At 44.5% G+C, this 13,494-nt stretch overlaps 3 protein-coding genes across 3 annotated transcripts in view; 1 reads left to right on the top strand and 2 right to left on the bottom strand.

Moving 5' to 3' along the window:
- ero1a (endoplasmic reticulum oxidoreductase 1 alpha) overlaps window positions 1–13,494 on the bottom strand; it is a 99,446-nt gene that overhangs the window by 7,411 nt on the left and 78,541 nt on the right. The window lies entirely within an intron of this gene.
- On the top strand, window positions 357–4,415 carry rtraf (RNA transcription, translation and transport factor). Its single transcript, XM_067260385.1, has 8 exons — window positions 357–488; window positions 935–1,059; window positions 1,349–1,448; window positions 1,669–1,749; window positions 2,406–2,494; window positions 2,591–2,659; window positions 3,054–3,102; window positions 3,977–4,415. The coding sequence occupies exons 1-8, from the start codon at window positions 428–430 to the stop codon at window positions 4,129–4,131; spliced, it is 729 nt and encodes a 242-aa protein (XP_067116486.1). The 5' UTR covers window positions 357–427; the 3' UTR covers window positions 4,132–4,415.
- Window positions 4,553–13,494, bottom strand: part of nid2a (nidogen 2a (osteonidogen)) — a 30,375-nt gene continuing 21,433 nt past the window's right edge. The window contains exons 16-28 of the mRNA XM_067260946.1: window positions 13,188–13,415; window positions 12,583–12,810; window positions 11,937–12,164; window positions 11,403–11,630; window positions 10,949–11,176; window positions 9,583–9,807; window positions 9,018–9,193; window positions 8,686–8,815; window positions 8,366–8,537; window positions 6,374–6,531; window positions 6,033–6,156; window positions 5,613–5,725; window positions 4,553–5,066 (exon numbers count right to left, since the gene is read on the bottom strand). Of these exons, the coding sequence (XP_067117047.1) occupies window positions 5,056–5,066; window positions 5,613–5,725; window positions 6,033–6,156; window positions 6,374–6,531; window positions 8,366–8,537; window positions 8,686–8,815; window positions 9,018–9,193; window positions 9,583–9,807; window positions 10,949–11,176; window positions 11,403–11,630; window positions 11,937–12,164; window positions 12,583–12,810; window positions 13,188–13,415 (2,249 nt within the window). The 3' untranslated portion in view covers window positions 4,553–5,055. The remainder of the gene's footprint in view (window positions 5,067–5,612; window positions 5,726–6,032; window positions 6,157–6,373; window positions 6,532–8,365; window positions 8,538–8,685; window positions 8,816–9,017; window positions 9,194–9,582; window positions 9,808–10,948; window positions 11,177–11,402; window positions 11,631–11,936; window positions 12,165–12,582; window positions 12,811–13,187; window positions 13,416–13,494) is intronic.

Here is a 13,494-nt window from a genome sequence, read left to right as displayed (position 1 = left end):
TTCCCATTGGGTGGCTGGATTCGTTTTAAACACGTTTGATTGGCCACGTATTATGTCGTCATTTTTGTTTTGTTTTGTAAATGCCTTTGTTGTGCTTGTCTTTGTCTTGTGTGCTGGTAAAGGTCAGGTGGTTTATGTAGTGATCATTGCGAATGAACATACTGTCCTGCAATATATATATTTTTTATCTTGTCCGACCATTTGCAAAAGAAGGCGGAGTTGGAGACCGTCATTGAATTGTTTAAGTCCTGTTGATAGCGCTCTGCTGCCGACCCGTGGATATGTTTAGTCATTGCAGGACAGTGTTAGCTGGGACGTCACGTGATCATCAGCTGCCGGAAGTTACCATTCATTCAGTACATTGGCCTGCCAGACGCAACTAAGTAGCTAGCTGACGCACATTTGCTTTAAACAAACATATGTAGAAATGTTTAAAAGAAAGCTGACAGCTTTGGACTATCACAACCCATCTGGATTTGATTGCAAAGGTAGGACAGAATCAAGCGATTTTTTAAACAAACGGTTGGAAATCAAACACTCTACTGCCATGCTTTGCTGGTAGCTAGCTAAGCTAGCTAACAATCTCTTTACTTTTGCTAGGCCAGTGTCGCTAGTTGGAGACTTGCGAACAACAGTACCTGCAACTGGCTAGTTAGTTAGTTAGAAAATCATCCGGAGCTTTTTATTGAATCACTTAGGTAGGTTGCCTGGTAGGTTACTAGCCGGATACCCTAGATGGAGTGCATTGGACGCCAGTGATGGTATCGTTTAAAGTCAGACAGGAGCAATTATGCGTACTTGCACAGTATACTTTTTTTCCATACCAGCATTACATCATGACTTATTGAGATAGCACTTGGAACCTATATTACTTAACATAATGCAGAAAACTGACCGACTGAAACATCGTGTTATTATGTATTGTGATGTGCAGATGAGACTGAATTCAGGAATTTCATCGTGTGGATTGAGGATCAGAAAATCAGACATTATAAAATCGAAGACCGCGGCAACCTGAGAAACATCCCAAGCTCCGAATGGCCCAAGTCCTTTGAGATGGTAAGGCAGACTGTAAAAGCACCCAGATGGATTGTTCTTGCCCCTCCCCGGACCACCACACACACACACACACACACACACACACACACACACTTGCACTCTTACATAGGTCACCGCCCAACTATATAACTAATCTAATTCACATGTACAGTACTTAATACTTCAGAAGATTGGAAGCAGACATTTAATTTCTATCATAAACATAATCTTCACAGTATCATTGTCGTTGAACTATGTAATTCCGTTGTAATGTCTAGGTTGTAAAAAATGTATTCTTTTAATTACACAGTATCTTCAGGACGTAAATTGTCCATTCAGTGTCCAAGAGAGACCAGAGGCAGTTGACTGGTTGCTGGGTCTAGCTGTTCGTTTTGAGTATGGTGACAATGGTACAGTAAATTATAATGACACTCATACAAATTTGTATATAAAAAAAGCTTATTGTCTTTCTTTGATCTTTCTATTATGTATTTTTTTCTTCTGCACTAATTGTACATACTGCTGCTTTCACTGTACTAAAGTTCCCAGATTGTCCACTAGATGACATCATTGTCTCAGAAATTCTAACTGGAATCATTGAGGGCTTATCTCGTCTTATTCCCCAAACAGTGGATAAGTACAAGAACTGCCCACAGGCCACAACCACCAGCAACACTGAGAAACCATCCGATCCTCTCATCCATCTGGACAGTGAGTAGGGCCTCCTTTCATCCTCGTCTGGATGCAGATCCCTCCCATCCATCCCTCCCATCCATCCCTCCCCCTCTATCTTTCTTTCTCTTCCTCCCATTCTTGTATTGAGCCACAGTGACCCCACTCACACTCCTCTTTAACGCTTTTTAATGTTTATTTTGTCTAATCCAACTATTTCCTCCTATTCTCTTCCTCTCTCTCTCTCCCCTTCCTCCTCTTAACCATTGTGCTGCCTTCGGGTCACATGAATGATGGTTCGTTCATAACGAACCAACATTGTGTTTACCCAATTTTAAGCAATACAAATAAAAATAATTTTCTTTTAACCTTCGCAATGTGGGGGGTCTGAGACAGCCCAACGGTTAAAAGAAAATGCTTCAATTTGTTTTTGTATGCGGTAAAGTTGTCGCAATACGACGGTGGGTCACAATGACTGATGGGTCAGAATGACCCGAAGATAACACAAGGGTTAAGTTCATCCATCTCTGTCCTCCTCCTAGTTATGTCCTCCACGATTCACTATAATACGAATGTCTGATTAAAGAAACTAGATGAAGGGTACATTGAAGTAGGCAAGACAACCCAACTGTGTCAGCTAGATCACCAGACTGACTAATCACTCCCACAACCGTGTGTGTGTCTTGATTCTGAAGGCAACAACCCAGACTTTAAGGCTGGTGTCATGGCCTTGGCTAACATCCTAAACATCCAACGCCACGACGACTACCTTGTGATGCTGAAGGTCAGTATGCAGATCAGGAAGCATGCACAAGGAACCACCGTTGCTGTGTTTAACACACGTTCAATTCTTTATTTTTTTTCATCTTTGATCCAAAAGGCCATCAGGATCCTTATTCAAGAGAGGCTCAGCCCTGAGGCCATATTGAAGGCCAGTCAGTCTAAAGAGGTAAGTCGGAAGATGGTCTTCAGCCTTAGTAGAGTAGCACTGTATTGATCCAAGGGGGAAAATTGCTAGCTAGCTAGCTGTTCAGGTAGGAGGGTAAACTGTATTTATCCTAGATGGTTACTTTCAGCCTCATTTAACATGAACTGCAAACAAATTCTGGACACACTCGTAATCTTAACTAGTACCACAGCTCTGTAATTTTCAGCCTTTCATCTCGGTAAAATGAACAACATATGACCTCCTTGCACGCCTACCGTTTGACGTCTCTCTTCAGTGGCCAGCCTCTGGAGTTGTTCCAGAGTTGACCGGCGGTACATTTGGCACTTCCTGTGGACCTTGATTGGTTTTTAATTGCAGTGATGTATGACTTCCTGTTTTGCCTGCTCCTCTCTAGGGTCTACCCGTGGCCTTGGATAAGCACGTCCTCGGCTTTGATACTGGAGGTGAGTGAGCGAGGGGCTTGTCATGGTTAATGCGCACCAGGCTCAAACGTGAAATTTCTGTACGTTACCCATGTTACAAAGTTCCTCAGTGAAAGCGTTCCACAGGTCGGTTGTATTTCATATTTCAGTGTTCTCAAGTATCTCAAGTGTTTTTTTCCGAATGACCCTCAGTGAGCAGAAGGTTCTTTCTGATTTGTCTTTTCTACGTACCCAAATGTTTAATCTAAATAGGTACTCAATGGTTTACACGTTATGCACCAGGACATGACCAGAAGGCAGAGAACAGATTTTGGTTTGGCTTTGTGCAACGTTGATATAAGGGTGGACAGGAAAGCTGGTGTGAAGAGACCTATTCATTATGCCAAGTAACTCTCCATTTGAATGTGAGACACATCCGCAGAAAGGAAGCAAAGTGTTGACATGTGTTTGTGGAGAGGACCGTGTCATTTCCCAAGAAACCACATCATTTGATGTGGCCTGTCATCCTGTCAGGATAATATCATGCTATGTCAGGGGTTATGTCATCACGGGGGAAGCCTTATAACTAGAACTACACAATGGGGCTTCTATAACACACAAAGAGGTATAGCTGGAAACAGGAAAGAACCCAATTAAATTATCTCGTATTCTGTCAATAGAAGCACTGTCATTAAGTTAGTTGAATGCTGAGGGCTCACCGGGTAAAGGTCCATGAGCTTAAGCAGCAGGTTCGAATCCGGCCTGGGCCCTTTGTTGCATGTCTTCATCTCTCTCTGTCTACCTTCCTACCTCTCTCTCTTCCTGTTTACCCCTATCCAATAATGCATACAAAACGCCACACAAAATATATCTTTAAAATGGAGTATTGAATGTGTCTCCCCTCTCTCCTTTGCAGACGCCACCTTAAACGAGGCCGCCCAGATACTGCGGCTGCTCCACATCGAGGAGCTCCGTGACCTGCAGACCAAGATCAACGAGGCCATCGTGGCTGTCCAGGCCATCATCGCAGACCCCAAGACTGACCATCGCCTAGGCAAGGTGGGCAGATGACCCGCCCCTGTTCCTGCCATGTGACCCAAGGGTCACCTGCCCCCACCCACCCCAGGTAGTCTAATTAGGACTATCCCCAGACTATAAGCCGACAGAGAGTCTACAGACCTGTTGTAGCTAAACCCCACCCTACAAAAACCACGACAAAGCCTTTGTTGGATTACCATATTTGTTTTAAGAAGTGGAAGACAAGTCTATCGGATTATTTTTTGGTTTTGGAAAAGGAAAAGCTTTTCCCACTTTGTGGAATGAATGGAGAGGGTTTATAAAATGAATGAAATACATGCCATCATCTAATGTGTGGTTTGTGTGTGATTCTTGTTGGCTTAAAATAACTAACTGACATGAAACCCCAGTTTGAGAGCTGTTTTGTTTTGTTGGTTTAGAGGCAAACCGGACAAAGTTTAACAGAGGGTAGTTGTACAAATCCTGAATCACATTTTATTGTTATAAATATCACATCTTACAAAAGATACAAAAAGATACAAAAGAACTGTGGTAATAAGTATTTGGTAAAATGTCAATGCAATTTCATGTGTGAAATACAAATTTCATATTAGTGCACAGTCTATTCAAATACTGCATTGCTGTGTGTTCACTCGTACACTCATTGACAGTGACACCAGGATTTGTGGCTCAAAGATCTTGTTTTTTAAAGCTTCTTTTTCTTTGGCTTTCTATAAAAACACACATACAAAAATACAGTAGAATGAAATGAGGTATAAAACAAATTTACAAAACTATATTTGGGAAGAGGGGGTGAGGGAGTCGCCGTCGGCGTTTGTAAATTTGACTTGTGGTTTCAGGTGTTTTTTTTTTGTGAGTTTCTTCTGTTCTTTTGTTCGCAGTCTCTCTGAAGGAGTTCTCACAGGAGAAGCACTTAAAAGACTAGCCCGAAATAGCACCGTAGAACAGTCTCTGTCATTAGTGTCTCCCTGTAACAGATAATAACCATATTAGGTCACAAATGACAAACGGAACCCCTTGGACTGCACACTTCACTCAGCATACGAGCACAGCCTTGCATCCCAGAATAAACATTACGTCAACAGTTGTCATTTTTACCCCATAACAGACAAATACCCTCTTTAAGATATTTGAGTGTAGGTCTACAAAACGGAATAATCTCATTGGCTGTTTCCATGGCTTTGAAGCACTTTGATGTAGGAGCCAGGCCCAGTCACATTTCGTCGCCTGGGTCTGAAGTACAATGATTTGACAGCAGATGCCTTCTACTTTTCCCAGTTGACAGGTTGTGTGCAATGGGACTTTTGTCTACCTCTCTTTCATTTGATGTAGGAGGGATTCAAAGCAGGTGTCAGCACCCATACTGTCACGTAAAAACCAAGTACGCCATTGAGACTCAGTTGGAGCCATGGAACAAGAACTTCTGTGTTTGACTTGAGGTTAAAATGCAATGGCTCACACCATAAGAAATGATACAGGCTGTGAACGTGAAGGCATTTCAGGTGTATAAGTACCTGATATACAGTGGGATGTTGCCACGGCAATGCCGTAGAGGTGAGACCTCTGGTCGGGTAGGTACTCCTCAGAGAACTGGCTGCCATCACGCCTCACCGCCATCACGCCATCCCTGTGAACGAGAGAGGCCAAGTCTGTGATGTCACTGAGCTGGAATAAGACATTTACATTTAGTCATTCAGCAGACGCTCTTATCCAGAGCGACTTACAGTAAGTACAGGGACATTCCCCCGAGGCAAGTAGGGTGAAGTGCCTTGCCCAAGGACACAACGTCAGTTGGCATGGCCGGGAATCGAACTGGCAACCTTCGGATTACTAGCCCAATTCCCTCACCGCTCAGCCACCTGACTCCCTGAGTGATCATGTCTCTGATCAGCTGTCTAAGATGTTTGGGGGCCATAGCAGAGTAAGGCACCCACCTTCTCCAGTCCGTGTAGTAGAAGTGGTTGCTGTAGAACACCATGCTGAAGGGATAGTTGAGGTTGCTGTGGATCACCCTTCGACCCGTTCCATCCGGTGAGATGCATTCCAATCGCTTCGTCCCTGCGAGAGAGAGAAACGGGAGAGAGACCGATGTGGGACTGTTGGTTTGATTGTGAAACAAACAGACAATTTCACAGCTTGTGATTTTTAAGATCGTATAAAGGTTCAGTGCGCCACATAACACGCTCGAATTCGATTTCGTTTACGAGGGAGAAAACGAAAGAATCGAGAGAGTACATGGCTGGTGGATTCACCAGACTCCTCGCGGCCCGTTTACCTGCGTCCGCCCAGCACACCTGGTGTGAGGTAGTGTCAAAGGTCAAAGCATTGGGCAGGCCAATCCCCTCCCTGACCAGAACCTTCCTGCTGTGTCCGTCCACCGAGGCTCTCTCTATCTTCGGAGCCTCCCTGTTCCAGTCAGTCCAGTACAGTGTCCTAAAGTCAAAGACACACAGCCAGGTCAGGGGACAGCGTGGAGATGGTGGCTGGACTGGTGCTTGGTTTCAGGACGCATTACGAGGTTGCTAGGGTTGTAAAACTAACCTGTGGAAAACACTACCACTGTTTCACAAACATAAGTGGAATGAACTGCCTTGATAAGGTATGGTATTGCACTTTATTCTATAGGTATTGGTAAGGTATGTTGTTGCACTTTATTCACTAGTCATATTCCTCAGAGAAATTAATTTTGTTTTCACTGATGAGGTGGATAATACTGTTACGCCCTCACTCAATTTTAAGTGGGGGATGTTAAAAATATATGTTTAAAATCATTCTGCAATAACATGCTTTTTTTATTGTCAGTCCTTGTAGCACTGTGCCAAGAAATACAGTGTGGATTTAAAAAACAGATAAAACTAAATTTTACAATCATTTAACTTACCCTCTAGGCTTTCTGAAACAAGAGTACTTCACATTATCAGATACTGAGGGATAACTTATACTGCTTCTCAAGTTACCACTAGTATTATTACCAACATATGGTTTGAATAAACATACCTAATCAGATGCAATTACTCGTAACACATTCTTCTTTATGGTGTATATGACCAGCTTTAGGGGGTTTGGCACAAAGTATTTGGTTCTAACATTACATGTTAATAGAATAATAATTGTTTTCTTGAAAAACACAAACATTGAAAGATGTTTGGCTAAGATTACTCAAAAGCAACGGCAGTCACCGTTTCTGGTATTTCGGACTGGGGTTCAGTGAAATTGCTGCTTCACATGATTGGACTGATGATTAAGTGTGTGCTTGGTGATATATTAGACTAAACACACAATCCCTGTGCCAGAGAGCTGAATTTAACGTGTACACAAACATGCACGCACACGCACGCACACACGTACACACACGTAGTTCTCCTGATTGCCCATGCGGTTTGGATTACATATACTCCCCAGAGGCCAACAGCTGGTGCAGATGTGGAGATGTCAGAGAGCTCTCAGGATCAACATGTGTGTGGTTCCTGGCCCACACACTGCCTGTTCCTCCTCCACAGAGGCACCCAGACAGGAGGAGAGAGAGAGAGAGAGACAGGGGGACAGACAGGGAGAAAGAGGGAGCGAGAAAGGGAGAGAGACAGCTGTGTTCTCCGCCTCCAGAACTTTTAAGAAGCTCTCTCATTCCGTCTTACTCCCCCCATCATTCTTGACCTTCTCTCCTTACGGAATATCTCTCCTCCTCTGTCTCACTGCCCCCTCATCCTTCACCTTCTCACTCTTACCTCCTCTGCCTGGGGAGGGTTCTCTTTCGGAGGTCTTATCTACAGAGGCTGTCTGAGTAATGGAGCCCTATCTTTGCACGGCATCATCAGGGACAGGAAGCGTGCTGTCTCACAGGAAATGAGGACTAATTGACATGACCATTAATTAAACAAGGGGAAACACTAATCGAAAACCCCTTTTTTGCTCAGACAAACACACACACATACTGTGCCAGTCTTGGGGGACCACCACGTCCACGCTTGCTTATGAGGGCTCTGAAGGATCTGTTTACAGCTGATGAGGTCACAGTCAGGTTGCACAGAACAACCTGTGGCCCCTGACCCACAATCCCATGGGCCTTTCCTTGTCTCATCGCATTAAAGAGCTTTAAATCAGACGCTGAACCAAAACAACTCTGTTTTTCATCACGAGAGGCATCAGTCATGCACAGTCACACAAACTGTCTCGAGCATGGGGAGCCTTTAGCTCAGACGCTTCACACAGCCAGAGACCAGGAGAATTCACGTCAACAAAAACAGCGTCTCGGCCATGTTAGTCTTACCCAGTGGAAGAGTCCACTATGATGGCCCGGGGGTTGACCAAGTCTGCGTCAAACAGGACTCTCCGCCCGCTGCCATCCAGGTTGGCCTGTTCGATCTTGTCGGGCGTGCTGTCCACCCAGAACATGGCTCTGCGGACCACGTCTACCGCCAGGCCCTCGGGGCTGGTCAAACCTATCGTTCAGAACCGCCACAAGTCAAAATCTACAGCATTGGTTTCTTTTTACGTTACAGCAAAGCGTACAGTTGTTCTTGTCCGCACACCTGAATGCAAAGGAAAACATCTTCAGTTTCATAGAGTTGTAGAGTTTGTGTGTCTCACCTGTGTTGATGAGTATCTCAGGCTCCGCCCCCCGCTCCAGGGATGCTCTGCTGATGGTCCTACCAGCCAAGTCTGTCCAGTACACCTTCCTCTCTTTACAATCATAGTCCAGACCCACCACAATGGATCCCTGCAAAGTCGCATATCAACGGTTAATCACACAGACCAGCATGAGAGATGACCAACAATAAAGTATTCTTTATAGATCAGGGTATTTATTTAACAGATGCGTTTTTTCAAAGCGAAAGACGGGGTGGGATTTGAACCTAGGACCTCTTGATCTGCAGTGAAATGCTCTAACCACTGAGCTCCACCCAGCCCGTTGTGCTTACATGCAGAGCCAGCAGAGTTGAGGAGTGCTCCTTGTCCATGACGGTACCGTTGAGAGGCAGCGCTCCGATCTGCTGACCCTGGGCATACAGCAGGGAAGTTCCTGAAGCGGAGGGGGGCAGGGTCACATCAGGGCGGGGCAACGGATGCATGGTGGGAGGAACCACCGTTGGAATACCTGTTGAGAAGGGTCAGGGGGGGAAAACACGTCAATTTCAGTATTTTACATTTAGTCATTTAGCAGACGCTCTTATCCAGAGCGACTTACAGTAAGTACAGGGACATTCCCCCCGAGGCAAGTAGGGTGAAGTGCCTTGCCCAAGGACACAAGGTAATTTCGCACGGCCAGGGAATCGAACCGGCGACCTTCTGATTACTAGCCCGATTCCCTAACCGCTTAGCAACCTGACTTCCCCTATTTTAGATACTTTTGTGCCTTCTGAGAGTCATGGGGGTGCTTTAAAACCCTTTCGCCTCTAAAGCGGCTAAAGCAGGCTCTGCTAAGGAACACCACGACGCTGTCATCGATCCGCTTCTCTCCGTGAGGAGTGCGGCGACGTCACTCACACGCAGGCTTGACGACGTCGTGCGACCTCGTCCCCGCCACCTCACGGCCGTCCCGGTCCACGCACCAGCAGTAGCTGCTGTCTCCGTAACACTGCACCGGCTCGAACTGGCCGTCCGGGTCGCACTGAGGTAGGTAATGCTGGGGCTCTGGTTTGCCCCCGTAGTGGTCCACTAGACTGGCTCGCCAGCGGTCACATACAGTCTCCGGGCGCCTAGTGGGGGCCACTGGGAGGGGGGAGAAGGGGGGAGAAGGGGGGGGGGGTTAGAAAGGCAGTCCCAACTTTGTCATGGTATGGTTTCATAGGGTAGGGACATGTGGAGTACAATATGATATGGTGCGATGTGTGGTGCAGGATGTGTTGGTATGCAAAGCAGATGGGGGAGTCGGCCAAAACATGAATCAGAGGGCACACAGGAAGTGTTGTCAGAGGGCACACAGGAAGTGTTGGGACTGTGTGAGACACTCGGAGTTCAGGGGAGATTGAGGGGGGAAGGGGGGAGGGGGTTTGACCTTGAAGGTGAGTGCAGGCAGAGCTAGTCAGCTGTTAAGAGAACGGGTGCCATGATTATGGGAGCCATACGGTACCATAAGCCCCCCAGCTGTTGCTAGTGAGAGGTGAGCTGACCCTGCAAGTGTTTACACTGCTTTGACAGGAGTCCTGATCTATGGCCCTGAGAGGCCCCCTTCAGGGGCCACACAATAATCCTGTCTCTTACACACACACAGATATGGACTTAGTTGATTTGTACAATCAAACACAAGCCTGCGCACAAAATCTGTTGTACACACCTACCATTTCACCTACCCAACCATTTACAGTTTACAATAACATTCTTTCAATGGAAGATAAAAAGCACCGCTTAACTACGTGTCATGTGATCTTTTTCACTATTCCTTGAGACTGTAAAACAAATTTAACAGTGCTCTTGCCTTGAACTTGAAATTTCCAAATGGATTCTGTTAGGGTAGTCATTTGTGACAAGGGTGAGAAGAGAGCACATTAAATATAATTTGGAAGCGGGGAAGTTGACCAGGAAAACCAAGAAAAAAGACTCTCTGGCCACATAATCACCTCAAATATAATCCTGTCTCTATGACTTGGCAGCCTTCGCTTGGTCCAAATGAAAGTTATTACTCATATGTAGATTTACAGATGTGAGATTCTTGAGGGTGTAACATATTAATCACCAGTCACAGTTTTACTATTGTTTGATATCATGTTTAGTCCACATCTTGCATATTTTTATCACTATAAATAGGATAAATACAACAATAAAGATGTAGAATAAACGTAAGGAATTCAGTGTTACGTGTGTGTGTGTCCGCAAACTACAAGTACAGCATAGTGAATGTAATAACCCTTACCTTCTTCGTTGCAGTTGGGTTGAGGGCTTCCAGGTGGGGTCCTGGTGCCTGCTCTCTCCTGCCCCCTATTGTCCACACACCAGCAGTGTCCAGTGGAGCCGTGGCACTGCAGGGTTCTGTACTGACCCTGCTCATCACAGTCAGGGACAAAAGCCCCCACGATGGGGTAGCCCTCAGGACTGCGCTGGGGACCATCTCTGAGCCTCTCACAGTGGGTCTTGGGGCGTTCTGGAGGAAAAGTGACAGTAACATACAATGTTTTCAGTACTATGGGGTAATTAAAGTTAATATAAAAGTAACGAAAAAACTAGAAACTTTTATGTATCGTGTTTTGAGTGAAAAAGGTTTCCCCAAAAACGTTTCCAAACCTTTTCCGAATTGTTTTTATTTATTTTGTATTTTAAACATTTGTTTCCCAATTTTGTTTTCTGACTGAATACAAAAAAAATCTTACCTGCTTCGTTGCAGTTGGGTTGAGGGCTTCCAGGTGGGGTCCTGGTGCCTGCTCTCTCCTGCCCCCTATTGTCCACACACCAGCAGTGTCCAGTGGAGCCGTGGCACTGCAGGGTTCTGTACTGACCCTGCTCATCACACTCAGGGACAAAAGCCCCCACGATGGGGTAGCCCTCAGGACTGCGCTGGGGACCATCTCTGAGCTTCTCACAGTGGGTCTTGGGGCGTTCTGGAGAAAAGAGTGACAGTAACAATATTTTTTCTGTACTATGGGGCAATTCAACAAGTTAATATCAAAGTTTTAAAACAGCCACTTTTTTGTGTCGTGAGTGAAAAGGTTTAGAAACATTTTAGCAAAAACAAATTTTTTAAACGTTCCAAAAAAATATTCTCCAAATTCTTTTTTCAAAACGATTTTTCAAAACATTTTTTTCTTAACGTTTAAAAAATATATATTTTTTACCTTTCCAAACTTCTTGTTGAAAATATTTTTCAACTTTTCAAAAACTTTTTTCTAAAATATTTTAAATCTTACCTTCTTCGTTGCAGTTGGGTTGAGGGCTTCCAGGTGGGGTCCTGGTGCCTGCTCTCTCCTGCCCCCGATTGTCCACACACCAGCAGTGTCCAGTGGAGCCGTGGCACTGCAGGGTTCTGTACTGACCCTGCTCATCACACTCAGGGACAAAAGCCCCCACGATGGGGTAGCCCTCAGGACTGCGCTGGGGACCATCTCTGAGCCTCTCACAGTGGGTCTTGGGGCGTTCTGGAGAACAGAGTGACAGTAACATTATTTTTTCTGTACTCTGGGGCAATTTAACAAGTTAATATAAAAGTTTTAAAACAAATAGACACTTTTTTGTGTCGTGTTGTGAGTGAAAAGGTTTAGAAACTTTTTAGTTAAAACATTTTTTTTACCTTTCAAAAAAAAAATCTCTAAATTGTTTTTTCAAAATGTTTTTGAAAAGATTTTTCAAACCCAAAAAAACTAAATGTTTTTTCAAAACAATTTTTCCAAAACGTTTTTTCAAAACGATTCTTAAAAACAAAAATTCAAAACGTTTTTTCAAAACATTTTTTTCTAAACGTTTAAAAAATATATTTTTTTTACCTTTCCAAACTTCTTGTTGAAAATATATTTTCAACCTTTCAAAACCTATTTTCTAAAATATTTGTAATCTTACCTGCTTCATTGCAGTTGGGTTGAGGGCTTCCAGGTGGGGTCCTGGTGCCTGCTCTCTCCTGCCCCCTATTGTCCACACACCAGCAGTGTCCAGTGGAGCCGTGGCACTGCAGGGTTCTGTACTGACCCTGCTCATCACACTCAGGGACAAAAGCCCCCACGATGGGGTAGCCCTCAGGACTGCGCTGGGGACCATCTCTGAGCCTCTCACAGTGGGTCTTGGGGCGTTCTGGAGAACAGAGTGACAGTAACATTATTTTTTCTGTACTATGGGGCAATTCAACAAGTTAATATAAAAGTTTAAAACAAATAGACACTTTTTTGTGTCGTGTTGTGAGTGAAAAGGTTTAGAAACTTTTTAGCTAAAAATTTGTTTTACCTTTCAAAAAAAAAATCTCAAAACTGTTTTTTCAAAATGTTTTTGAAAAGATTTTTCAAACCCCAAAAAAACAAACGTTTTTTCCAAAAAACAAAATCAAAACGATTTTTCAAAAAAAAAAAATCTAAACGTTTAAAAAAAATATTTTTTTTACCTTACCAAACTTCTTGTTGAAAATATATTTTCAACCTTTCAAAACATATTTTCTAAAATATTTGTAATCTTACCTGCTTCATTGCAGTTGGGTTGAGGGCTTCCAGGTGGGGTCCTGGTGCCTGCTCTCTCCTGCCCCCTATTGTCCACACACCAGCAGTGTCCAGTGGAGCCGTGGCACTGCAGGGTTCTGTACTGACCCTGCTCATCACAGTCAGGGACAAAAGCCCCCACGATGGGGTAGCCCTCAGGACTGCGCTGGGGACCATCTCTGAGCCTCTCACAGTGGGTCTTGGGGCGTTCTGGAGAAAGAGTGACAGTAACAGAATGTTTTCTGTACTATGGGGCAATTCAACAAGTTAATATCAAAGTTTTAAAACA

This window comes from Osmerus mordax, chromosome 22 (genome assembly GCF_038355195.1).
Source record: "Osmerus mordax isolate fOsmMor3 chromosome 22, fOsmMor3.pri, whole genome shotgun sequence".
NCBI classification, from domain to species: Eukaryota; Metazoa; Chordata; class Actinopteri; order Osmeriformes; family Osmeridae; genus Osmerus; species Osmerus mordax.
This window is presented reverse-complemented; position numbering and strand designations above follow the sequence as displayed.

Excerpts from the sequence above, each read along its gene's own strand:
- rtraf (XM_067260385.1), top strand. The coding sequence starts at position 428 with ATGTTTAAAAGAAAGCTGACAGCTTTGGACTATCACAACCCATCTGGA. Across the intron at positions 489-934 it reads ATCTGGATTTGATTGCAAAG|ATGAGACTGAATTCAGGAAT; the intron begins GTAGGACAGAAT and ends TGTGATGTGCAG. Across the intron at positions 3,103-3,976 it reads CCTCGGCTTTGATACTGGAG|ACGCCACCTTAAACGAGGCC; the intron begins GTGAGTGAGCGA and ends TCTCCTTTGCAG.